At 36.7% G+C, this 27,672-nt stretch overlaps 1 protein-coding gene across 10 annotated transcripts in view; it reads right to left on the reverse strand.

Moving 5' to 3' along the window:
* The window catches only part of CCSER1 (coiled-coil serine rich protein 1), a 723,849-nt gene that overhangs the window by 367,269 nt on the left and 328,908 nt on the right, over window positions 1-27,672 (reverse strand). For all 10 annotated transcript variants that reach the window (XM_069784531.1, XM_069784559.1, XM_069784615.1 and 7 more), the window contains exon 7: window positions 13,934-14,011. In XM_069784531.1, coding sequence (XP_069640632.1) covers window positions 13,934-14,011 — 78 coding nt within the window. The remainder of the gene's footprint in view (window positions 1-13,933; window positions 14,012-27,672) is intronic.

Consider the following 27,672-nt stretch of genomic DNA (forward strand, 5'->3'; position numbering starts at 1 on the left):
TCTCTTCTACATTAATCTGCCTTCAGACTAATTTAATGCAGGTACAAAGTAGAACATTAGTCACATTGATTAGGATGGTAATTTTAATTAATACTTCACTGGTCCAAACTATAGGTCGGTGGTACCCCATAGTGCACATATTATGCTTTGGAAGGGACCTGGGGAGGTGTCATACCTTCATTACACAGGAGAGAAGTGACACAGTCCATCTGACATTATCCATCAGTCCGTCCATCCATTCACCCATCCATCCACCCATCTTGAATTGGACACCTTTGGCACAAGTGACTGCCCAGAAAGACTGGAACTGCAGGGCTCAGACTTCCTGTGGCTCTTCCTGTGTGAAATAACAAGCCCCAAACCTGTGGCCTGCAAGAGCCTACAGAATCACCATACCAAGTTCTCCAAACACATAGAGCAGGAGCTTTGTTTGCTTCTGATCTTTTGTTTGACTTAAGTCAAATCATTGTTTCTTGACTACTTGTTTCTCTGCTGTTAGGCATGCACTGACATTAAATGCCACCTTTGTTTTCAGTCATATCTTCTTACCTTTCTCCTGGCAAATTACCTACAGTCAGAGGTATACAAGTACCTAACAAAGTGATAGCTGCACTTCAGTTCACAACATCATGTTTAGTTATATTTTTCACCCTGCCAATACAGCCTGAAGGGATGAAGCTGCTGCAATTGGACAGACAAATACTAACCTCTTAGATATACCACAAAAGAACATTTGATGCACTTTAAATCATAATCATAAGCCAATTTAACTTAATCTGTCCCCTGGTGAGATATTCATTTGCTTAGATTCAGTTAGTTTTGCCTTTTTGGACCCTTCTGGGAGTACTCTTTTAAGCTAACTGCATCATGAATCTTGCCTGCACTGTTGCTTTGAATGATTCATGGAGGTGTGCAAGACAGTCCTACAAACAGGTGAGCAATTGATTTCCACAAAAGTTTATGAAAATATTAAAGAAGAGATTGAATACAAATGGACACTTATACCTCATCTCCTTGTGGCAAAAGAGTGACTAATTTTTTTTAGCAAATGACTGCCACTTATATTTCCATGCTTAAAGCCCTTGGTGTACACACTCCCAGAGGGGAAACAACATACAACAAAAAAAATGAAACTAATTTCCATATGACATGGGAAGAACTCTGCAGATAGAAAATAATAAGAACTGTACAAAGAAATATTTAACACTCTACACTTCCCATGAAATAATATGATGCAAACTTGAAGAATTATTTTTTCAAGCTATCTTTCCATTCCTATAAGCAAAGAATTTTTAGTATTGTAAGAGAAACTGGCAGGTCACATAGTACTAATTACTTCTGTGTTTAACATTATATTGAATTGAAAGTTATCTTAAAATATAATAAATATTCCTCAGATACCACTTCTTTATTTAAGGAGAAATTATAATTTCCTACACATGATTGTGAATGGGGAGATCTGTTTGAAGAGTAGGTTTGGTTCCCCAGTTTGGGTAGCAAAGGAGTTGCAGAATTCTTGTTTTGAGTGGGAGGATTAGCCATTTGAGTAAGACATAGGTCAGTGAGGAATAACTAACAGCTGGAAATTGAAACCAGGAAAAGCAGAATCAGTTCCCCAGACTGAGACCAGGACAGTGAGCAGTATCACCAGTACAGTAGAAATACCTCAAGCCTCTTTCTGTGAAAGGAAGACAACAACGCCTCTTCATCCTATAGGAGTGTTATGAGTATTAGTGATTGCAACAGCCTTGGCACCTCAGAATTAGTTAATATTTATGATGATCAGCCTCCTCAAATTTTCATGCTGAAGACATCTAGATGATAGGTGAATAGCATTTATATGATTGCAGTACTGATATATTAAAAAATGACAGCTTCATAACATGTTAATTTTTTCCCAGTTAATTTCATTTACTCTAAGGACCTCTTTCTGTCTAAGAGGTAGGTACATACTGCTTTATAAAATGGATTAAACTGAACAAGAATGTTGTTTTAATTTATGGACAGATAATTCTACAATTTTTTTTTCTTGTCATGATAAGGAATTATCATTTTGCTAACAAATTTGCATTCATCCTCATGCATCACTGAAAATAATTATGGAAATGAGATGAAGAGCACTGGAATCAACCATTCTGTGGTTATAGAGGGAGAGGGGATAAAGATATTCAGAAGAGGAGACTGAAGCAAAAGGCTCGAATGATTAATAACTTAAAGGCCTGTATATATTATTCATTCAAAATGTTTATAATCATGGCAATAAACATCAAATATACAAACTTGCAATTGAAGGAGTATCCTCAAGAATATAGCAGAGCATAAAGCAAAATAACAAAGATAGCAAGAAGCCACAAGTACCATTCTGGTCAATTCTAATTAAGACAAATACCTTACTATCACAGCTAAAGGGTTTGCTTCTTATAACTAGGGGTGACCAAATGACACAGCATACAACCTGCTTGTTTTGTGCCTGTGCAGGGCATGAGAAAGTCCTGAAATGTTTGACGTTTCTGTGGGACAGGAAAACGGTTTCTCATGAGCATTCAAGTGGTCAGGTTTGACAGACTCCTTTCCTTTCCACAAAATCCCTCTTAGTGCTGCTTAGTGAGCAGAGCACATTATGGACAGAGAAGCAAATGCACATACAGAACTGCTTGCAGAAAGATGCTGGCCTATTGAGCTTGCAAATACAGGAACATTTATTTTATATTTAAAGAGACTGAAAATTTGATCAAAGAAAACTGACCTATAGCAATTCAAACAACCACTCAGAAACAATAAGTCAACATTATATTCCTAGTTCCCCTCTCAAACAGTATCCTAACTTCATCCTACTTCACAGCTGCAATACCAGCATGAAAACAATATTTAATCTTTAAAATTTTTCTCTCATAGTACTAAAAAATTCATCACGTGTGTGTGTGAAACTCCTGGCATGCTGTAACGCTGGCATGCCAGATTAACTACTTTATTTTAAACATTCACTGTCACCAGTTTTTTTCCTATTTGTCTTTTTTCATGTTTTTATTGCATCTATTTTTATAAGAGACATAATTATACCCTGCAGATTTTCAGTTACTGCATGTTTCCTAGGCATTTTAAATTTTATGCAGACATAGCAGCCTGTGAAAGAGGTGAGGCTCTAGGTATTTTAGTGAAAGGTAAACAAAAAACTTCAGCAATAGTATTTGTTTGATGTTGCTTTTAAAAACTTGATATTTAATTAGCCTTGAAAACAACTCTTAATTCCTCAGATCCAATCTACCCTTTGTTCAGTTTCAGATAACCCAATTTTTTTTTCCTGAACTTTACTGATTTATTGAAATAAACTGGCTATTTAGGCATCTTGTTAGAAGCACCAGAAACAAAGATTTGCTTTGTACAGTCATGTGGAGCATTACGTGTTTCCCCCTTCCACTCTGTTTTGGAAGGATCCTGCCACGTGGAAGAAAAAAAATCAATCATGCTTGTTCATTCATTTCTTGGTTACTGACAACATCCACAAATGTAACAATTACAGCAAATGGCAACGTTGATTTCAAGCAATGGAGATAATCAGACACCAGAGGAACATAACCATTGGGGGATGAAAAGCCTGTTCTAAGGTGACTTTAATCAAGTTATGATTGGGACTATACAATACTGCTGAGAGTAAATACTACAAGAGTAAAAAATTGGCTTGGAGGGAGAGGAGGTCCCTGTCTTTCCCAATTCCTAACAAAGAGCAACCATGCTGCTGACCATGATGAACTTTATAATCTGTTGTCTGGGAACTGAGCTGAACTCAGCATCAATGGAAAAGGATTTCACCTATCCCTTTTTGAAATACACAGTTCTGTACTTAAGGATACCTATCCATTCATTGTTCTTATATCCTGATCCACGATGCCCTTGCTAATCTTAATCTTATCAAAGCCTACAATTACTTGGACATAAGCATTCATTGTTCTATGCTCATACCAAGATCAAAAACTGTTCGGAGCTAACTACAAAGCCAGATCCTGTGAATTGAAATGATTGTTTTATCACAAAGGAAAGCTGCCTTTTACGAAGACAAACATCAAGTTTTACAAATACAGATCTGGGAATCAGACTTGTCCATGATCTGTCATGTACCTAAAGAGAACTTTTTTCCACTGTGCCCTCATTAGCCTTAATTTAAGCTTTCAGAGCTCCTGTTTAAAATGCTAAACTCTATCACAAGGCTACCCATAGCAAGTGTACAGCTCTTCCCCTCATAGCTGTGTAAGTTTAACACACTTCGAAAACATTATCCAAATTAAAACTGTTATACCTTCTCAACTATAGCATTCATCCTTGCTTGAAGATAGCAAATCTAAGAGAAAAAAAGAAGTTTCTTCTTTGGTTCATGTGTTCCCTCTGAATTTCTGCCCAACTATCCACTGAATATTTTGTTCATTATTCACCTGATGAGAATCAAGTTACTAAACCTGTTTACAGTTTTTTTTCCACTCTCACATTATCAATTCCTTCAACCACCAAAGCAGTGCTCTTTTTTTCCTTTTGCCCTTTTTTTAAACAGCAATTTGTAAGTGAATCATATCCACATCTGTTTAATAAAAAAGTGTTTAGAAATGTATGTTATTTAAAAACTACAGTTTTTTTTTAAATTGTCACAGTTATCTGTAAGCTACTTGGAAGTACGAATGGCATTTTCCTACACATGTTCCCCATGACAACAACGCAACATATCCACAGCCTAGAGTCTAGGTTTTCAACATTTTAAAAAGAAATAAAACTGACACTTTCCATTGTCTCTATCCCCAATACCTTTCATGACTCTTGGTAGTCTCCGATAAATGAAGAAGCCTGAATAAACTGATTTCTTATTCTACACATGTGATGAGACATAAAACTTCCCTGAACTACTATTAAGAGCCAGATCATTCAGCCACCCTTAGGAACCATTCAACAAACAAAGATCTCTTATTTTTCCTGTTTTTTTAAAAAATTTGTGTAAAAAAGCAAAAGAAAACTTGATGATTCTTGAACAAATTATGAGGATGAAAAGGTCACCTTAAATACACAAATATATTTCATCACCAATCATCAGTGTATTGAACTGTTCCAGGAGCAAGGAAAAGGGCAGAGAGTAAATGGAATGCACGTGCTGTGGCTTAAAATCAGAGTACATCACACCTTTCAGAAACAAGAAACTTACCCCAATAACACAATAAGAATGTTATACTCCTAATATTTAAATACAGGGAAATTTTTTTTTTTTCCCCAGAGAACTAGCTTTAATGTTGTGCAACCATACAAACATTGGTGGGAAGAGGAACAGCATCTGGAAAGTCCCAACCAAACATTATAAGTCACCTAGTCCAGTTCTATCACACAACCAAAGTCTCCCAGACAAGTCAATTTCCTCAGCAAAATTAAACAGTCCAGTATAAACACATCACTTGCAAGGGAGATTATAACTTAGCAAGAGACACACTATGACCAAGGGCCAAACTCAAAGGAAAAAAAAACAAACAACCCACAACGAGGAATACAACAAAAAAAATCAAACTGCAGCATCCATCACCTCTCACTACTTTGCTCTACTAGAGAGACAGGTGGAGGAAAAGCAGGATATAGCTGGGTTTCTTAAGTGGCACAAGGTGTCTGTGTTTCAGCAATTAAATCTTGCCTTTAATTTCAGCTGATTAAAATTAACAGAATATATCCCATTCTCCTTAATAGCTGTCTAAATTGCTCACCAAAATATCTGTCTCCTTAAAATTGAGGAGAGCATTATCAAAATTAGTTAGTTATTTTTAATGTCGTACTTTTGAGACATCCAACTTGATAAGAATTTCAAAACACCAACCCTGTATTTCCTATGGTAAAGGATTATGTTTGAAAACATGTGGCTGGGTCATTAACATTATTTATTTAGACACTGGGTAAGTTTATACATATTTTAATAGAACAGTCAAGGAACTTTTTAATGGATGTTTTCCAGTTGAAAACTTTTACTTGATGAAGCCAAAACTTTTTTTCAAAAACATGTTTAGTTTCCATGCAAGTGTCTGTCAGAGGTTTTCTGGATGAAAAATACAATTGCTGGCCAGAAAGAGAGAGAAAGACCACCTGCTACTGTGAGAATACTCGTCTGAGATGTGGGAAATCCATTTTCAAGTTCCCAGTTTGTTTAATTTATTCCAGGAAGAAAACATCTGTTATTCTAACACATACTGGAAACAAAATCATTATTATTAAATAAATTCTTGCATTGCTAACAGTTCTACATTTTTATTATATTGAATGAAATTTATGAAAACACTCCAATTTTATCTCATTTACAACAATAAAACCACAAAAAATACTCTTGGGTTGGAACAGTCAATATGGATTTACATTTTCACCTCTAAAATAATTGATGGGGTTAAACCAGTCAGTACAGATTTGTATTTTCACTTCTAAAGTAATCAATGTCTCTGACATAATCCATGCCATCCATGACCTGAAGGCACATGCCACTGTAGTCAGTGGGCACTGTGCCATTGATTTAAACAAAATTTCACTCCAAAACCCTTGGAATAATTCTGCTAACTAAAAGAACGTTCATCATATTTTCAAATGCCAATGTACTCCCACGGATTTACTTATGCCTATCGGTCCATAGCCAAGGGAAATTAGGAGGATTTAATATCTGTGTTGAGATGATTAGGATGAAGAACTTTAAGTGCTCTTACTGGGGATATCAGGATCTTCCCATGAAGCTTCAAGAAAATCTTTTTTCGTAGTCAGTGATAACATGTTTTCAGCAACCTGTAATGCTACAGATTTTATGACTTTTTAGTCTTAGATATAGAGTACTCAGCAGGAAAAACTTACCTTATAGGTACATATCAGAATTCATTGCATGATCATGTGTCTGCCTGAGGGAAGGAACCTGAATGAATCTAATATTTACCCTTGTAGTATTGATTATATTAATTTTTAAGTTATGCTGGAAACCCTGTTAACTGAAAAAAAGTAATGATGATCCTTCTGCATGCCTTTGGTTGAAGCATCATCTGTGTTTCTTGTTGTTTTTGGAGATTTTAGTAAAACAGACATTAATTCTTTCTCTGTATGTGGCTACTGAGAAAATAACTGAATTTATAGCATTAAAAGCACCAATTTTGCCTAAGCCAATGGCTTGCAATTTTGAAATACTGAACTAACCCTCACTCTATGAAGAAAGTTTCAAAAAATTAAGGAAAACATACTAAAAGAAAAGAAAATGCATGCTCACAAAATTTGGGAAAGGCAGGCATAGAGGCAGAAAGAAATCAGGCAATACAGGCATAGTTCCCAGTTTCATTCCTGATTCTTTCAGTAATTATATCAGTGACACTGAGAAATTACAGATTTTGTACTTATGCTCCCTGCAATCAAAATTAAAATTAAAAAAAGGCGGGGGGGGGGGGGGCTATATCTTGTAAAAATTTCCTTGTACCAGGACAACTGTACTTCTGAGCTCACACAAGTTTTCTTGAATGATCCTGCATTTCAGGTGTTAGGGCCTTCAGCTATTAGTATTTTGTTCTCAGACCAAACTTTGAGCTGCAAGCCCTGAAGGAAATGGTAATCTCAGGAAATACCATCTTGTGTTCAGAATGTGTAAACATTTGTCTGTCTTCTCCATACATGAGGCCTGGCAGAAATACATTACCCACAGGCACTCAAGACCACTTTTGTCTGGGTGATAAATTCTTCCTTAGCTATAAATCAGTCATTCAGAAAAGAATCTCCATTAAGGGGTTCTTGATGTTCACTCTCATCTACAGTCTGTTTTTTAACACTTCATTACACTTAGATTGGTTAATTAGTACCACTAACCAAACAAGGACGGACCCCCAGCCCTGGAAGCAGTCTTTTGTCCTAGTCTTTACTCTGCCTTGGGAGATTGCTTATTTAGTCTATTTGTTTCTTTTTGCTCACCCAATTTACCCTAAGAGAGCTAAATCAAATACTTTCATGTAGGGAAGTCTAATAACCCAAAGTAGCTAAGCAGTAACATCACCTGAATGATTCACTCACATACTTTATTCCTAAAATTGTATAGCAGTATTTTTAGATTATACAGTAGCTCCATTGTCTTCTGTATCTCCTCCTTTCAAAACCTGCAGGAAGAGGCAGACATTTCTGGTTCCATAGGACAGCTTTTTCAATGGACACACACAAGGTATACAAAGATGTTCAAATTTGGCCATAAACATTGTGTATTTTCAACAAGAGCAAGAAGTCAGAATCAATAGCAGACACAGAGAGCATGTTGGGAGAGAGACAACTCGTTTCCCAGACTCATTTTACAGGCCAGTATAAACTAAGACCTGAAAGAAATTATTAGGTCAGGGAAAACTGGGCAAGTGTATATATATATATATACACATATTTAATTTTTTCTTACATTAAGTTCTACCCTGATTATGTTATTCTTTGTCATTCCATTTTATATCAGTGAAAGCTTAGAAGGAGAATTTCACAGCCACATCCACACCCTGCTGAATGAGTTGATGCAAATATTACTCATGGAACAGGTGACGTGGTTCTACTCAGACAGAATTGCTGGCAGAGCCCTGTTCCTTAGGAAAAGTGTGCACAGAGCTACTGAGAAAAAGGAAAAGCGAGTGAATAGATGCACAGATGCTTCTTGCAACAGGACCCATAATACCTATTTCTCACTTCTACCTTCAGAATAAATTCAGTGCTTTTGTAGATCTCATATACTATGATGATAAAGACTATGAAACAGATCAGATGTATAAGTCTTTTCTCAGAAATTACAAAATGGAAGGCTTTCATCAAAGGCAGAAAGCTGCTGTGATGATGTGACTTTTGAAAGTCTGTGCTACACCAGTAAGACATAAGGAGTGATAGAGAAAGTGAATACTGATACAGGAAATAAAAGTGAAGAGTGGGAGGAATTGATTAAACCACTGAAGAATTATGAGAGACTGGTTTCAAATAAGATGGAGATTGGGGCAGCAGATTAGGAGAGGTGGGGTTGAGTGAGTTATACTTTTATAACCCTATTTACTTTAGTAGAAATACCAAAAATATTTCTGTAACAAATAAAAACCAAAAAACACAGAGGCTTCAGAGCTTACATGCTGCTCAGTGCAAGCAGAAATTCAGGTGGAGGGTGGAATGAGAGGGACAAGAGCTAATGAGGCCTGCAGCCCATGAAAGAGGATCACTGAACCCTAACCTCTATCCGCCCACGGGTCATAATGTCTATGCGATTATTTCAGACTCTGTCTTGAAAACAAAAAGAAACAATACATTAAAATAGTCTTATTCAAAGAAGTGCCAGCAAATACTTAAAATATTGGAAATAATGCATTTAAGGAAGAGAGGGTAAATAGGCTGGCTGTGTGTCAATTAGCATAAGAAGCTTTTTGAAATACAGGCCCAATTTGTTGTCATTGTTCCTGTCTAAGTTAGGACGAGATCTCATTCTTCAGCTACATATATAAAGTCACACTATTGTCACTGTCATATTGATTATTCCAAACATCTGCAGTAAAAATATTAATCTGATTATTGACCAGATGGAAAATTTATCTCATGTTAAAGATGTATGCACAAATGTCATGAGCTGACAGAGAGTCATGCCCATTAGTGACTGCAAAGATCTGCATTTACAGAGCCTGCAGAGCTGCAGGATGAATGGCGGAACTATTAGTATAGACCTAATTTAGTATAGATCTATACCTTATTAGACCTTGGTGGTCTTAGCAGTGGTAATACTGCTAAGGACTGTTAGCTTCTGCTACTTGTGCTGGCACTTCCATTTCTTACTCAGGGAATTAGCACTGAAACTATTAATTACAGAAGTCAGAACACAGTAAGATAAAAAATGCTGAAGGAAATTCTCAGCTCGCTCAAAGCAGAAAAGAAAGAATGTAAGGATTTTTTTCATATGTTTAATGCCAATTAGTAAAGCATGGTTGAGATTAATCATGGAATTAAAAAGCAATTAAACATTGCTATACTAAATTACTATTATGGTTACTATTTACAACTTGGTTGTGGCTAATAATCAGTGAGACTGGTGCTCATTATAATAGATAATGTATAATTAGGTAATATTAGCTATCTTACGTACCAAATCATTGTCACAGATCCCTTCTTAAAAATGCCTGTCACTATATTTTAGAATAACTTAAAAAATAATAAAATACTATTATAATAAAGCACAGTATAGTAAGTAGGAGAAGGGAACAGGTTCTAAAAAATGGCTGAGACATTGCTTGGTAAGTTGACCTTTTAGAAATACCCACTCCTTCACTGATCTTCTAAATGAAAGGCAAGATTATTTTTAATTACAGCTTATGAGCATAGATATAAGTATTCATAATTAAAAGTCACTCACATTTAAGCCAGCTATAGTTTTGCTATTATAACGCAGAATAACACTTGAGTTAAGGTTGCATGACAAATACCATTCTGCTCTGCTGTATTTCAAATTCTTAATTCTGAAATTTTTCAACTGTGACATAACTTTTTTCCCTAAGATGAGGTTCTAATTCTTCAAGGAATTTTATACAGGGACAGAAGGATAAACTTCTGTTCAAAGGAAGATCCTCCCTACAGAAAAGTTTAAGTGCAAAATCACCAACAAAGAAGGTGTTCTTTTGTGAGAGAAGAAATTAACTTCTCCCATAATACAGGAAAAGATCTTGTTTTTTTAAATAGCTTTAACCACGGAAAACAGCAGAAAATTCAAAGTTGGAATTTGACATAAAAATAACCCTCACTAAAAAGAAATGTCTATGAGTTTTATCAAAAAATGGTTTAGAAAAGGTTTTCAAAAGAGCACTGTCTGCATACATGTCTGAACAGGATTTTTTTCTAAGCTTTTGAAGGGCACGGCTAGGGAAGACTGCTCAGAACACGTGTGTTGCTAACTCCACAGAGAGAAGGAAACCCAAAGCCACATGAAAAATTGGTTGTACTTCTGGCTACTATGCAAAGTTGCTGATTCCTCAAGCAAAACCAAATTCCAGTGCTATGTCACTATTTACAACAGTTATGGAATGAAGGTTCCTGAATGGCATTAATGATACGTTTATGTTTTAATTTTCTCAAGGTTGCTTTTAGGATAAATAGCACTGGAGTTGGTTACCCTTATTTCTTACTCAATTGTTTTCTATTCCCTTTCTTAGGTATCACTGACACTCCTTTAAAGGTCCTGTCTCACCATAAATAAAACATAATGATTCAAATAAAATTATGGTATAAAATGGACCCAGGTGGAGTATCGCTTGCGGTACCGGAAAAGACTTTGATCCAAATATTCCTGAGTATGGTCTCACATGATTTGGATCTTTCTGGCAGTGCTGCATTTCACAGTCTGTGCAATATATTGTGAAAATGGTAGCCGAGGTCAGTGTTACCAGAGCTAAGATGCAACACGCAAGGACTCCCATGGGAAACTTGCTTCCGGCTTTCCTTAGATTAAATTCAAAATCTTAAAATGTTTTTGAACAAGCTCAGGTTCTCCTTCATATTCATAGAGCACATATCCTGTGGGATTAAAAATGACAGGCATCTGCTTTGGTAAGGTTGGACGTAATAAGAGCATGATGACAGGATTTGCAGTCTTTCTTTATGCAGAAATGCAGACTTCCTTTTGAAGATGAATTGATAAAACCCAAGAAAGGACAGTTTTCTTTCTTGGTATAAAACCAGGTACAATTGAGAACAGGGGCTTGGTTTCATTTCACAGTCCAATATAAAAGCTCATTAGCTCAAAGATCTTCAACTATCCCAAAGAGACGCAGCATTTATACTGTGCTGCTTCGTTACACCTGTGTTTTCAGAACCACAGAATGGAATTTCTTTTTCAATCTCCAATTCTACAGCAAGGAGGTGGGAAAGGTTATTATCATGTTGCTAAGGGAAATGCATCATCCCATCATCAAAAGCCAATATTATAGACTGACAGTATTTGGAAAGAGTTATGGCTTGTAAAACCAGTCATTCACATTACTACTGGAACAATATTGCTCTCTCTTGGAGTGAGTCAGGGAAAACAACAGAAACTGTTACATTTTATATTACTTTTATTTCTATTTAAGGGCATTGGCTGTGAGATGTATTGGACTTTTTCCTGGTCTGGCCTCCATTTTACTTGAATTCCAAAGGAAAATGTTTCCTATTTTGAAAATTGACTGAAAATGAAAGATTAAATAACACTTCCTGCCCTTTTTTTTTCAGTTTCTTGTACCATTTTCTACTATAAAATATAAAGGAAGGAGACTTTTAATATGAAGAAATACCTTCTTTTTTTATTAGAGCAACTATTGTACTTCAAAGAAGTCATTTACAACCCATTTTGAGCTATACAAGTACCATTTCCTTTAAAAATAAATAAAGGCACTACGGTGTATTTGTCAGAGTGCTCCTGATGCAAAGAGAGCAGTGTTTGCTTACCTCAGCTGTGAATTTAAGCATGAGAGTTTATTGTAACTATTGCAAGTTAGATTTTCTTACCTCTTACACATTTATCTGAGCTGAGCAGCCCATTTCTTCGTATGTGACATACCTTAGTGGTTCCCCAGGCATAGGGAGAAACAATAACTACCAAATCTGCCTTATAATGTTGAGTAGACTTTAATATGCATTTAATGTAGTTTCCCAAGAAAAAGATATGTGTGCTCTAGTATCTTGGCACAACATTTCTCAATTTCAGCCAAATCTGATTGAGAGCTAGGGGTCTTGGAAACATTAAACCCCAAAAGAGGAATGAGAATCAGTGAATAGCTGACCACAGATATCCCATCTGTACCTCCACTGATGAAACCACCAAGCAAGAACAATCCTTAACCATTCTAGTAACAGGAATCAGCTGGCTAGCTAGCAGGTTATGAACTGCAGAGTACAACTCTTGCATAGACATACAAAATATGGGAAAAAGAAAAAAAAAGCCCAAGTTTTTTTATGAGGTTGGCCAGGTCTGAAGGAGGCTGGTATTTCCTGCACTGGAGGCTTGTGCAGAAGAGACACAAACTTTACATCATCAAACTTCATTAATTCTACTTCCTCGGTTTTAATTCAGTGTCATCAAAAAGTGACTGAAAACACAACCCAAGCTACTAATTGTTTTCATACAGTAGGTGGAAACTTACTGGGGAAAGGGGAAATTTTAAAATGGATGTTCCTCTGAGTGTAACTTTGTCCTATTATGACACATGTTTAAGACAATGGTGCTGAAAACCCAAGTTCCCTCTTCCTTGTCTCAGCAAACAACTGGCAAGGTGACTGCTTTGCTTGCAGCTGCAGCACCGCTCTGAATATATACCTGGGTGGCCTCAGGAGACCTCTTCCAAGAGGCGGGCTCTGCCTAAAGCCATTCTGTGTCCCAGGGCTGGATACCATGAAGTCAGGTGAAAAAGTGACATAGGGCCACTTGTTCCTTGCAGCTTGAACCTTACAAAGTTGCAGATACTGTCCCATCATTTATTATTAAAATTAACTAAAATGACAGGCCTGTGGCTTACACTGGATTTACGCCAAAACTGTTCTTTGACATACCTTTAACAACTCCTGTATTTTTGCAGTAAGTAATCGCTGTTTCATTAAAGCACATACTTGCAATATAAAGAGAAATCTGTTGATGAAAATGACATACACGCATATACAGGAATGCACATATCAAAATGTATCACCAGCAGATGAGATGGATAAAAACACAGCCTTATAAATAACAGTTTATAGCTCTAGTCTGCTAGAAAAATAATCCTCTCAAAACCAATAATGTTTTATTCTAGGCATTTCTTGAAAACTGCATGGTTATATAAGAACATCTGCTGATATCACAGTAATTTAAAGAAAAGGAAGTAGTAATAATAGCACTTCATAGTACACCAGATAACACGATAAGCCAAAATTCATATACAATATTTATTATGAAATTAATTCACCATACCTTGAAAAATAACGGCTCCTCAGGAAGAGGGCTAACAGGGAGTGAGGTGGTGCTACTAGCTGGACTCATGTCCGTACTCTGAAAGAAAAGCACACAGGAGGTTGCATTTCCAATTAAGTTCTACAGACATCTTTTTACATTTGGGGAAAAAACCCAAAGAGCTCAAAACCAACACTGAAAATCCAACAGAATTAGATTGACAAAGCAACTGCAATCTGTACGGTATTTACCTTTAATTAGTAAAAGTATTTAACTAACGAGGAAGTACTTTGCATTTTCTTTATTTTAAGTGAACTCCCCATTCAAAGACTGAAGCATATGCACAAGTATGCAAACATACTGTGTCTACAAAAGAGTAATACAAGAGGATAACTGAGAACACAAAATTTTGTTCATATAGAACAAGCTATGATATACATTTTTTTATTATTATTTTTAATATTTTTGGATGGCCCAATAGTAAAGTTAGAAGGCAAAATTAACAGGAAAGCAATATACTGCAGGAAAGTATTTGGATCCAAGTTTAAAAAAAGATCACTTTCATATGAGTCAATATATCTTACAAATGAGCACTAATATACGAAAAAAACGAGTGAATACCAAAGTTAACAATGAAAATAAGTCAGTATACTTCAATGGACCTATCCAGTCAAAATGCTTGAAAGATTGATCTAAAAACCCACTCCTTTTTTAGGTAATATTTCAGTAACCTGTTGGTTAGCACGGTCATTATTTTTACAGATGTGACAGATATGAAAAGAAGTGTGGAAACTTAATAATTTGGAACAGTAATAATAATAGAATAACAAAATCTGGATTTAAAAGAACACACAAACAATACCAAGATTGTTCTGGAGAAAGCTAGAATTTATGATACTTCTTGGGAAATAAGTCCTTAAGTGCTAAAATGAAAAAATCCACTACCACCACCACCAATAAAATAGAAAAGATGTAATGGAGAATATAAAAAAAAAGTTTGCATGGGCTAGAAGTTCATTTCCTTTTCACACTGTGGCACTGCAATGCAGAATGATTCAATGAATTCAACTTATGCAAGTAACTAATCAGATATCTGGTTTCACATCACTATGAATCTATTATGACCCCTTCGATAAGTCCAAATTCTGCAAGTGAAGAATACCGCTCCACCCATGAAGTTCTAACAGTTCATTCATCAGAAGATTTTTATGCAGAGATACCATATTTTATTTAACCAATTGGTACAGGATGAAAACTGAGATGAAATTTTGGGTATGAAATCCCTATGTCAGATCTGAAATAGCAGGCACAGACTTCAAAGTTAACACCTACAGAGAAGATCACTGAGTTTAATTAGATATGTAACAGTTACACCACACCTGAAAGCAAAGGCAACAGTTGCTAAATAAAAGGGATTCAAATAAAGGAGAAAGGAGAGGGCCATGGTAATTATTACCTAAGAGAGCAAGCGAGACAGGTAGTTTATAGCCGATGGAACACAGAGAAGTTGTTGAGGAATAAGGGAGATTCTAACATGTCAGAAAGCCAATATCTTTGTTGAATCCATTACTTTGGTATGCAGAAACATTACACATTTTAACATGGACTCCTGCATTTGATCAGCAAGGAAGCTGACTGATAAAATTTACTAAAAGGAGGTGAAACATAGCTCTTTTAGATTAAACTCAAAGTGCGGACAAACCAGGAGACCTCCTCTGTGACAACATTCTGCCTCAAAAGCCAACACTTCAGCTGAGGACAATTTGTCTTTTAATTTACACAGAATAGAAAAAAACTAAGAAAAAAAATATCAAGTAGCTGCTTTCCAAACCAAATCAAGTGCCCTAATTTGCAATTAGAAGTGCGCAGGAAGGCAGTCCAATCTTTTAAGCATTGAAATAGCCTCAGTATGCAGATCTTGCAAAGCAGATTGGTACATGTACGCTACATGAGCTGCAAGTTCTTCAGTGATAGCTGGAATCTAAGAAAGGTCGAGCAGCCCTGAGGGTGGCTAAGTTGCTTTGACAAAACATCTCAGGGCACATCCACACGATGGCCTCAGAAAAACATCTGCTCTTCCGTGATAACTGGACATGAGCCAGCCCAGGTCTGGATGCCATGCTGATGTGGCACTGTGCCTGAACTAGAAAGGCTGCTGAGAGGTGGGGTGTATTAGTAGGGGCACTGTGATCATATGGCTTCTGGACTGCAAATGGTTTGAGACTGGCCAGACAGGAGCATTGGCAGAAGAGCCTGTGTCTGTCTACAGCTGTCCATATATACATACCCTCAGTGGCCCCTCCAACAACTTCAGTAACTTTCCTCTCTAAGGAATGCAGAGCAACTTCTCTGCCAGTGTAAATTAATTCAATCCAGTGGCGCTGTCCTGGTTTCATCTGGGATGTAGTTAACTGTCTTCCTAGTAGCTGGTACAGTGCTATGTTTTGAGTTCAGTATGTGAAGAATGTTGATAACACTGATGTTTTCAGTTGTTGCTCAGTAGTGTTTAGACTACAGTCAAGGATTTTTCAGCTTCTCATGCCCAGCCAGGGCACCTGACCCAAACTGGCCAACAGTGTATTCCATACCATGTGACGTCCCATCTAGTTTAGGAACTGGGAAGTGGGGGGGGGCAGGGTTTTTTTCGCCGCTTGGGGACTGGCTGGGTGTCGGTCGGCGGGTGGTGAGCGATTGCCCTGTGCATCATTTGTACATTTCAATCCTTTTATTACTACTGTTGTCATTTTATTAGTGTTATCATTATCATTATTAGTCTCTTCTTTTCTGTTCTATTAAATCGTTCTTATCTCAACCCAGGAGTTTTACTTCTTTTCCTGATTTTCTCCCCCATCCCACTGGATGGGGGGGGAGTGAGTGAGCGGCTGCGTGGTGCTTAGTTGCTGGCTGGGGTTAAACCACGACAGGCGCTAACACTGTTTATTATAGCGGAGAATTGAGTGAGACAGTACCAAAAGGGTTGTTTTTTGAGCTATTAAAAAAAACCCTTCCAAACTAATCACTGTTTTGAGAGATGTTGTCAGCTTGCCCTCCTGAAGGGACATATTAACAATTTCAAACAACATCACACGTCCCACCTAAATTTACCGTCCACAGGGTATTTGTCATAATCACACTTTGCAGTTTAAAGCATCCCATACATACAAAAAACCCACCACTGTAAGGAATTCACCCAATGAGGACTTTTTATTTGATGTTGCTTAAACCAATTCTGTTCTCATAATAGCTGCAAGTCTCACTTGAAGTTGATAGATTTTATTATAAATTAAACAGAAGATGCTACACCGTTAGGCTATAATCATATCTTATAAGTCGTAGTAGATGTTAAACATCATTTGTATCATAATTATACATATTAGGCAAAATTAGGTAAATCAGGACATGTCCTAATTTTGCAGTACTTAGCTGTGCAACTGCAATGTTTTAATATGTATTTTTGATGCACAGTGATACCACAGCTGGGTTTTGTAGACTGAGCCTTTTCCCTGTGTTGCTGGAAACCTCTGAGTGTTCTAGAGGGCAGAGAATTTGTAAAGCTTTAATTACCTAAACTCTATTTTTTAAAATGTCTGAATACCAAGTAATTCAAGTATTTCTCAGAATAACAGTTTAGAAAATACCATCTTGCCCATGTCGAAAACAACCCTGTGAGCTTTTCTTTTAGTGCTCTTAGGCCATTTTTTAAATTTGGAGTGGGCTGTTAAAGTACAGACAACGGACATTATTAGAATTTTGCTGATAACTGTTCCACGATTACAATGGTCAATGCTCAAGGTTTCTTCTAATTTCTAGAGCTGATCAGATTAAATATACATCATCCTTATTGTGCAACTGAACGGGTACCATGGACTCACTACTAGGCCGTGATAATAATTTATCCTTGGAAAGCAATGTTAAAAATGTGATTAACTATCAGGAAATTTCTTGATAATGAGGTAAAGGAAGAAAACAAGTCTAAGAGAACTAACTTTTCCCACTTCTGCATCCTGTTTGGAGATCCAAGATCAGGATCCTGCTTGTGGACAGACTTCCACCATTTTCGCTAGGGGAATGAGAAAGCATCTCTTTCTGGAGCTGTTTTAAAGTAGTTACAGACTTGGTTTTGTTTTGTGTTCTTGCACTTCTGTATACCTGCCTCAAAACAGAATGTTTCATAAACCTACATACTGACGTAAATTGTCTAATGGCAGATTAGAGAATGCAGTCAGTGTTTTTCCAGCAATACAGAAGATCAAGTATATATAAATGCACACTGTTAAAACCATGTTCCTTTGAAAACGATAGTATCTTCCAGTCTTCAGCAACTGTTCTTTAAATGAAAACAGATTTACCTCACCTCATAAATTGGGATTTTTCTCACTACAAACCCTTGTCTTTAATCTGATCTTCTCTAGGGAGAGGCCTATGTATTAACCTTTGTTAATTGTACCATAAAATATGGACCATCCACTGTATATCATCCACTGACAGAAGCCAATTTAATTTGCTATGACTGCTTTTCAACAAGGGTAAACACTGCAATGATAGTTGGCAGACATTGACTTCTCTGGAGATCAGTATCACAATTTATTGATCTAAGAAGTTAATACTGACAGAGAAAATCTTCAGTGGATATTAGAGCTTGAGATCAAATAAATCTTTATAATAACTGAAGAAAAGAAAAGACAATCTGTGTACTTTATAGCTTTTTCTAAGGAGTACTGGATGATTGCTGAACTGACTTTCAGGATGATAGTTTTAGTTGTATCATAAGTTACGCCAGTAAGTATCATTTTATAATCTAGAAGTTGAGTAGAACTAGGAAATTAAATAACTGCAGTCAGCAAGCTCAGTAGTGACATTTTGATATACTGAAGGTAATCAAAGACCTGCAAATGGATTTATTAATGGATCTGCACAACATCGCTATGAAATACTGTGCTTAAATATTATTAACCCATTTTATCAATGAAAGTGAAAAAGAAGGGGAAGTGATTTGCTCAAAGCTATGAAGGGCTCTTAAAAACAAAGATAGAAATCACGAACTCACAAGTCCAAGCACTCCAGTTGTTCATCCAGAGTGTGCAATGCTCCCCTACTTACTTTGGAGTGCTGCGATTCCTGTAGTCTCTATATTATTTAACATCATGAACAGTTTTTGCTGACACATACAGCAAATAAAATTACTATAAACAATTGAGGCCAGAAAAATATAAATTAGTTTTGAGAAGAAAAAAATAGCAGACACATGAAATGAGCTTTCACCTCCCACCCCCCATCATGTTTGATTAATTTTCCCCAACATCTCCAATCTCACTCACTAAGAATGGAAGTGCCTCCTTAAAATGTGTTTAGGCCTATTTTCTAACACCTTTGAATACATTCCAGGTGGTTATTTATAAACCTATTTCATGTGTCTTTTATTAGTAGGTATAGTTAATTATTCTTACTAATTACTAATACATGCAATTATCAGCTGAGACATCCAGTATTTGCCAGGTCCATTGCCTAGAGCTTACTGCTCCTATGGTTTGGAAGGCTGCACGGGTCTTGCATCTGACCTGAGTTATTGTAGCTCCCGTTGCAGGGGCAAACCATAAATTACAGCTGCTACTGCTTCTCACTACCTCTTTTTATGCTAGTACATGAGGTGTGGATAGCCAAGTGAGTTTTTAGTGATTCAATTTCTACTGATTCTCAACCAGCACTTAGTATATAGGTGGACAGATTAGCCTCGATTCCTCTTAGAATCTAAGCAAACCTTATCACCTGAGCTGTGAAATGCCAAAGGAAAATTTCACTTTATTTTAAATAAGACACTGATCTGTCACTTAACAGCATTTGTATGTCTAGTACTGTTTATTTTAGAAGACTGAGTTCTCAGCAACTCTAAGCAAACACATTTAATGTAATATTTTGCACAATAATTTTTTTCAGTGAGGAGGGATCAGGATGAAGACATTTTGTTGACTGCTATTTGTTTCTACTTTGAAAAATATCTGGAAAGATGCTCTTTTAGCCTTTTAATTAGGCTAAATTAATTATAAAGCCTATAACCAGTAAGCAACATAAAGAGTATATAACCAGTTCATGGTTTGTTGCAGCGCTATAGTGTTTGAAATAGTTTAGACTCAGATTATGTTTTTGCATTGTTTAATTTATATTTAATATCTATTTAATTTACTCAAATATTTAAATTTACTAAGCTAGCTATCTCCCTTCTCCTTACATTAAATGCAGAAATGTAAAAATACTGAAGTACCAGGCACAAATTACTATTATTATCTGCTTTTCAGTTTCTAAAAATGCCAATATGAATATATCTAACATATAAAACATCTGATAACTGGCACAAGGAGAACACCTTAATAAACATGGCTTTAAATTTGTAAATGAAGTAGAAAGCTGAACTAAGCCTCTAAATAGAGGCACAAGAACTGGAGGTTGCTGGTTTACAATTGAGTACATACAGAGGGAAAAAAACCAGTCTGTTTTTATAAGCATATAAATGTCACATTTCTCATAATAGAAAATGACATATATATCACTATATAACTAACAGATTTATTTAACAGCAAATATCCCTTCCTTTCTGCTCTTTATTTTCACCTTGATTTTTCACTGCTCATTCTTCCAGTTTGTCTTCATTCCCCGCTTTCCTTCACAAGACTTGTAATAAACAGAGACACAAGTTTCCTTGGTCAGATAACTTCCTGGCACACAGAGGTTAGATGAAGGGTCCATTAATATGTAGGAGAAAACCACTTTTACCTTCCCAAACAGCAAATTCAACTCCAGTTAATCTCTAAAAACCCCCTTCACTTCTATCTGCAAGCAGAATGTAATTTCAAAAGTAATTTGGTCAATGACTTTGGGGTTAACATCTCTTTGTGAAGAGTACTGCAGAATCATCAATGATTGTCACTGTGTAAGTTGGGACTGCTAATATGATGCATTATATTAAATGCAACTCCAGTCATATTTTTATCCTAATGAAAACCAGGGTGTTGCTTTCGCAGATGCAAACGCTTTGTTGACAACACAGTGGAGAACTGATTTCCTTGAGCAAAACTCTACTCTGTTTTCAGTTTCTATTGTTTCATTCATACTTCATTGACTATACTATCCAGCCTTGACATTTTATTATTGTATATTCTTCCCTAATAATATCATATAACATCAGCTTTTTCTGCTCTTTCAGCAGTCAATTGAGAGAACCAAGTACTCTCCTGGGATTTTAATCTGCAGGCTGCCTATTTCAATTGCTTTTATTTCCTTGCAGGAGATCTTTCAGGTTCAAATATATTTTGCTCAAAATGCATTCAGTTTTGTAGCAAATATGACGGTTGTCTCATACAGTTGGTTCAGTGTTTGGGTTTTTTGTTTGGTTTTTTTTTAACTCCAGTCACAAAGACTTTCTCTTTCTCCAAAGTCTGCATCGTAGCACTAAGAGTAACTACACTGATACTCCATACTACAGCCATAGCCTGAATCTGGAAGAAAATGTCTGCATCCATTCAAACAAGATTCTATCAGTAAAGTATCTCTGGGCTCTCTCAAACTCCTACATCTTCCCTGCATGCAGATCCATCATTTTTCTACCCTTCCAAATAAAACACTTAGGAAAGAAGTAATCAATTAATTAAACAGAGAAGGATCAAATCTGATAACAGAATCGCCTTGTCTCCCCCTCCCTTACACATTCATGTATGTTCTGCATCATTACATAACATAACATACTGGGACCAAGATATAAGCTGGAGCCAAAAAGGATCAGATATTAATACAAACAGTAGATGCACCTACAACTACATTAAAGAGGATAAAAACCATAGACAGGATATACATTTATATGCTTCTGGATATGTGAAAGTAACTGTCTTGGTGGGTTAGGAAAAAAATGCTCCTGAAAACAGGTTGTTCTGTAAGCTTCTCTGAAGTATCCACAGATGGCCACTGTTGAAGCCAGACATGGATTTAGGTGCCAATTTCAGCAAAACAGTTCCTATGCTCACATACTCATACAATTAACTATTCTCTATGAAGCTCTGAAAGATGTTCATGATCTCCTTACAGCTTGTGTAACATCTTTTTTAGTCTACAAGAGAAAGACGTGATTCCTTCAAGACAAAAATCTATTTGCACCTGCTATTAATGAATATTTTTCTTTAAGGTACACATTTTCTCATAAACTAAACTCATGTCCAAAAAACTACACACGCTTTACTGTTCAGCACATCCCTTTGCCCTTAAGTACATCGGGATATAGGTGGTATCTCCAGCAACACTGGTCAGTTTTCTGCCTACAATTTCCATGACACATATTGTTTTCATCTGAATGAGGACAATGTTTCATAACATTAATAAAACTTATTTTTTAAATCTGAACATAATGAAGCCAGCCTAATTTTCATTAGTAATTTGCTGCTCAATTGTCAAGTTGTTTTCTACCTTTATTTTACTTTGTAAGCGTCAAGAACAACATTGCCAGATTTTCACACTGGTGTTTTAATGTGAGGCCATGTTTTATTTTTCTGTGTTTCTCAAAAAGATTCAGATGCCTTCAACTGCTATACGTTTCACTGAGGTTTTAACAAGCCACTTTGCACTTTCTAAATGTTGTGACTGCAATTATTCTCACTTCTTCATCAGTTCTCAGAAGGGTTTTTACAATTTCAGTATGGAACCACTTCTGACAGGGTATTTTAACTTATTTAGATGCAGAGGCTTCATTCTCAAAACTGTCTTGAGTTCCCCAATAACAGCGTAAAGGAAACATTTTAAACATCTGTATGTGTCTGCTGCTAAATTAAGGAAGACAGATTTTTTTTTTCCCCACTGCAAGAAAAGAAGCAAGCGACATTTAACAATTTGACATATGCTTTCCCTGGCTGCAACACTTCTTCTGCATGATGTTGTTAGAAATAAAAGGTAAACGTTTAGTAAGTTTTGCCACATTATTTGATTCACAATGTTTTTAATAGTAATGTTCTTTAATGTTTTTAACAAGTTGAATCCCTTTGTGTAATATAAGGCAATATTTCAGCTCCTGAAAGGTAGAAATCCTGATTACCATAGACACAGTTTTGAAGCATGCTAAGCCTGCTTTTTGGTTTAGCAAGCAGGTTCCAAAGTGGAGTTGGTCAAGGCAGAACAAATATTCCTTGATTTTGTAAATACGTGGTATGCTGAGTTTCTACCTTCAGATAGCAGCTTTCATTCTTAAGGGAAAGATTAAGAAGAGTAGGGCACAACAGGAAATTCAACTCCCACCCGGGCAGAGGGTTCAACAGAAACTACCCCAACTGCAGTAGGCTCTCCACAGTCTTTATAGCTCTACTTGTTCCTCTTCCTTTCTCTAGTGTAATGCTTACTTCTCTTCCCATCAGCTCAAATCAAGATCTGTCAAGATTGCCTGCTCTTTCTTACCTCTTAGGGTACTTGCACAGCATCATACTTCCCACTCCCACACCCATCCCATCACCAACACTACTCCTGTCGTGCCATCCATATGAACCTGAAAGTCTTCCCACCTTCTCTACCTTTCTCCCTTCCTTTGGTCGACACCCAGCCCCTTCAGCCTATATAGAGAGGCTGATATATATAATATATTAGAATATATATACACTAAATAGAAAGTATATATAGTAAATATATTAATATATATTTTATATATATTTAGATATAAAAATACACACACTCAAAACTGACTGAAAGAATCTATATAGTTGCTGTGATCTAGCAGCTGTACGACTGGTTTGCTACTGAAAAGATACACAGTGAAGCTGGTCAAATACTGCATGTCTGAAAAATATCTCGGGTTTCACTACAGTGAACCTTCACTTTGACACAGCTTCTCAGCCCCAAGCTCTGTACAAACTGGGGAGGCCAAACTGCATTGCTTAAGAAACTGATGCAACTTGCAAAGGAATGGAGGAGTTAAAAGTTGCCTGTACTAGTACTTAGGCATTGCATTATCGTTATTTTTAGAGCCCTCAGCTGAGCATTTTGTTATCATTTTTGTGTTTTGCAATGGAATTATATATTAAACTTGCTGAGATATCTCAACAGCATTTTATAAAGCCATTAGCAATAAAATATTCATTTTTCATTTATATTATGTCCAGGAATACAAATGAGTATAATTTCTTCCTACCCTTCAACATTAATAGGGAAACCAGGGAGAAAAATTGAACACACCTTTCACATTCATTTAACTACAATAAAATATAAAGAGCTTTTCAAATGAAAAATACTTTGAAAAAATAAATACTGTCTGTAGTCTTTGGAAGTATTGTTACATGCATCTCCACTATTGTATTTATATATTTATTTATTTTCTTGTTTGGTGATTCTACCAGGCAAGGTTAAGGTACTGGCTCAATCACCATGTGATAAATCAGTATTCCTTGAAACAGCCTTGGTAGAACTATTATAAAAATAAATCAGCAAGAGTCAAAGCAAATGAGGAGACATGTCAGCAAACTCCTAGGCTCGTGTCACAGGCTAGGAGTTTATCCATATTCATGTTGTGCCACGAAATAGCTGGCACCCTGGCTTATCTGATGGCAATCTCTCTACATGGCTCCATTGAGTTTATTTGCTTCTTTTCCCTTCCCCTTGCATCCACCACTACAATTTTAGCTCTCAGCAGCTGCCACTGCTTACGAGAATCTCTGTAGGCTCAGTTATGACAAAACCAGAAGTTTTTCTTGGCATTGCCATTGCATCTTTCACTCCTCAGCACCACAGAAGTGATGGCAGGTGCTAACACCACTTGGCTCCTGCAGGGAGGCCGTGTGGTTGTCACTGCATCTGCAGCTTCCAGAGGCAAGCTTGTGCAGAGCAAACTGCCTGTGACTACCTCGTCCTAGGCATGAGCTGTCATCTGAGTTACAAGCAAAAGCTAGTTCCCTGACTTCTTCCTAAAACCCCCAAGAACTCCAACAGAACTTGATATCCAAAAGGATATAAAACAACACCCAGAGAGGTCATAGGATCTGCAGGCAGCAGAAACACTCTGGGTTTAAGTGACGTCTGTCAGTAGAGCTGGGCTGAAGAGCCTGGCTCACATTATTCCTTTTGTACTCTGGCTCTTACTGCTGCTCCCAACCTTGCAGGGGTGTTAAGTTCAATACAAAAATTTCATCAGTCTGCTTTTTCATGCCTCTTAAAGTTGGGACAATTTTCTATTTCTCTGCATCAGATACTGCATAAAAAGGACAATCTTGGAAAGGACGTTGCTCTGAGAATAGAGACAAATGTTTCTTGGCAAAGAGTTTGCACTGGAATGCAGGAAATTAACAGATCAAATATAAGAAACTTTTAGCACATACACTGCAAATGCAAAAACATGCTTGTCGAACATTGCATTTTCAACAGAAGAAATCAATATTGAGGGAATGCTGAAATCAATATCGCTCATGCCTATCTATTTTATTATACCTTTCGATTAATGGCCACATACTTTTCTTGCCAGAACTTCTGTTTCAATCTGAGCACATGATGATGGCTTTTAAAAACTGCTCAGTATTTTTTTTTAACATACAACACTCATATTGCAATGGGTCTGGAAGCTGCCCACATACAATCAGAAGAAAATTCTGCTGTCAGGTTTCAATTCTTTCTAGTCTAATGGCTCCATTTCTTTCACTCAGTTATGCTTGTCCTTCAGCAGCATAAAGTTTAATTGGTTTCTGTATTAGAAGGGCGATGGATAGGTGCCCACAAGCAGTTTTAACCCTTGTCATAGCCAGAGACACAGAGTTCAATACCAGGAGTTCTGGGAAATCTCACATTAAACAAAACTGCATTAACACACTTTTTCAAAATACGGAGAATTTGCAACTCTTACTGATGACTCTTAAAGACAATATATTAACAGTGAATACAAATGGCTTGCACATCACTTTAATTTTGCTTGTTTTCTGCAAAACAAGAGTATCGTATCTAGTAAACAGGAAAAAAATGCCATTCTGTAGCTTTTTAACAGATGCATGCAAAAATCCAATGGAAAATCTTTATCATTTAAGTATGGTTTTCATGAGGAGAACAATGATTTTCACAGGATTCTTGCTGAATGCTTCCTACAGGTTATTACAGGAAGATACCTAAACTTAAATTTAAGTAAGAATACTGTGGTTAGGAAAGCTACTTGCAGGTATCTAATTTTCAGAGGATTTCTACAACATCACACAAACTAGAAAACAATGAATACTATTATTTCCATCTGTTTATCATAAGTTTCCTAAAACAAAAGAATTCTGCTTTTAAAACATCACTAGTAAATGCTTATATTGGGAGCATGTGAAAACCGAGCCTAATTGCCTGAAAGTCAGACTGTGTTATTTTAGAAAATAAGATGTCTAGCATCCCAAAACCAGGAACTAAAGCCACTGAGGCTTGAAATTTTAAGGATTTTGTAGGAAATTACTATGCCATTCTTCACGAATTGTGATCCAGCTATAGCAGAATGGAACCATCCCACCAAATGCAAACTGAATCTAGCTAGGTCAGATACATGTATTAAGTATACGTAGTAAAAGTAAGAAAGAAATCATAAACCTTAACTATTGATGTTGTTAATCTCTTTTCAGGGAAGTCTTGCACAGCTTGAAGCATAACCAAGGAGAAGGAAACTGCCATTCAACGTTTGCCAGAGCCCCAGAAGATACATCCCTCCCCATAGGCAACAACGCTGGATTCCAAATGCCTACAAATGCATACCTGATGTCCTGTGTCCATATGGATTCCTAACCTATCCTAAACATCAGAAAAGAAAAAAATGCACAATATTTCCAAGTATTATAAGAACAAGTAAATAATCTCAATTTATTTTGAAAAAACACTCATTCCACTGGGAGGCAAAAGTAATGAAGATTTTAAAACAATTTTAGCGAGAAAAGGGAGTTTTTTCTTGAACATAGGATGTCAGAGAATTCCAAATCTTCAAAAAGGCAAGCATGGGCCTTCAACAGATTTGCACAGCAGTAACTTACGCCAAACAGTTACAGATTTAAGTGCTGTTCTTATTTTGCAAGCCATTTCAAGCAGATGAATGGTACTGCCTGCATGGAGCATCATGTACAATTGGGGCCCGAAGTAGTGAATCACAATTAATAAAGTCCAATTTATGAAATCAACACCAATGAAAAAAGACAAGGAAAAATTAAGTGGGGAAAAAATGTAAAAATGCATGAACATCAAAATAGCATTGTGTCGTGGTTTAACCCCAGCCACAAACTAAGCACCACACAGCCACTCGCTCACTCCTCCCCGCTCCCAGTGGGATGGGGAGGGGAATTGAAATAAAAAGTAAAACTTGTGGGTTGAGATAAGAACGATTTGATAACTAAAGTAAAATAAAATATACTACTACTACTACTATTACTACTACTACTACTACTACTAGTAAGTAATGAAAAGGAATATAACAAAAACAAACAAACAAAAAAAGATCCCAACACCCCCACCCCCAAAAAACCAAAACAACAAAACCAACACACCAAGAAAAGGTAAGTGATGCACAATACAGTTGCTCACCACCTGCTGACTGATGCCCAAGGAGTGATCCACCCCTCCCGGCCAACTCCCCCCAGTTTATATACTGAGCATGACGTTCTATGGTATGGAATATCCCTTTGGCTAGTTCGGGTCAGCTGTCCTGGCCATGCTCCCTCCCAGCTTCTTGTACACCTGCTTGCTGGCAGAGCATGGGAAACTGAAAAGTCCTTGACTTAGGGTAAGCGCTACTTAGCAACAAC

The sequence above is a fragment of the Haliaeetus albicilla genome, chromosome 1 (genome assembly GCF_947461875.1).
Source record: "Haliaeetus albicilla chromosome 1, bHalAlb1.1, whole genome shotgun sequence".
NCBI classification, from domain to species: Eukaryota; Metazoa; Chordata; class Aves; order Accipitriformes; family Accipitridae; genus Haliaeetus; species Haliaeetus albicilla.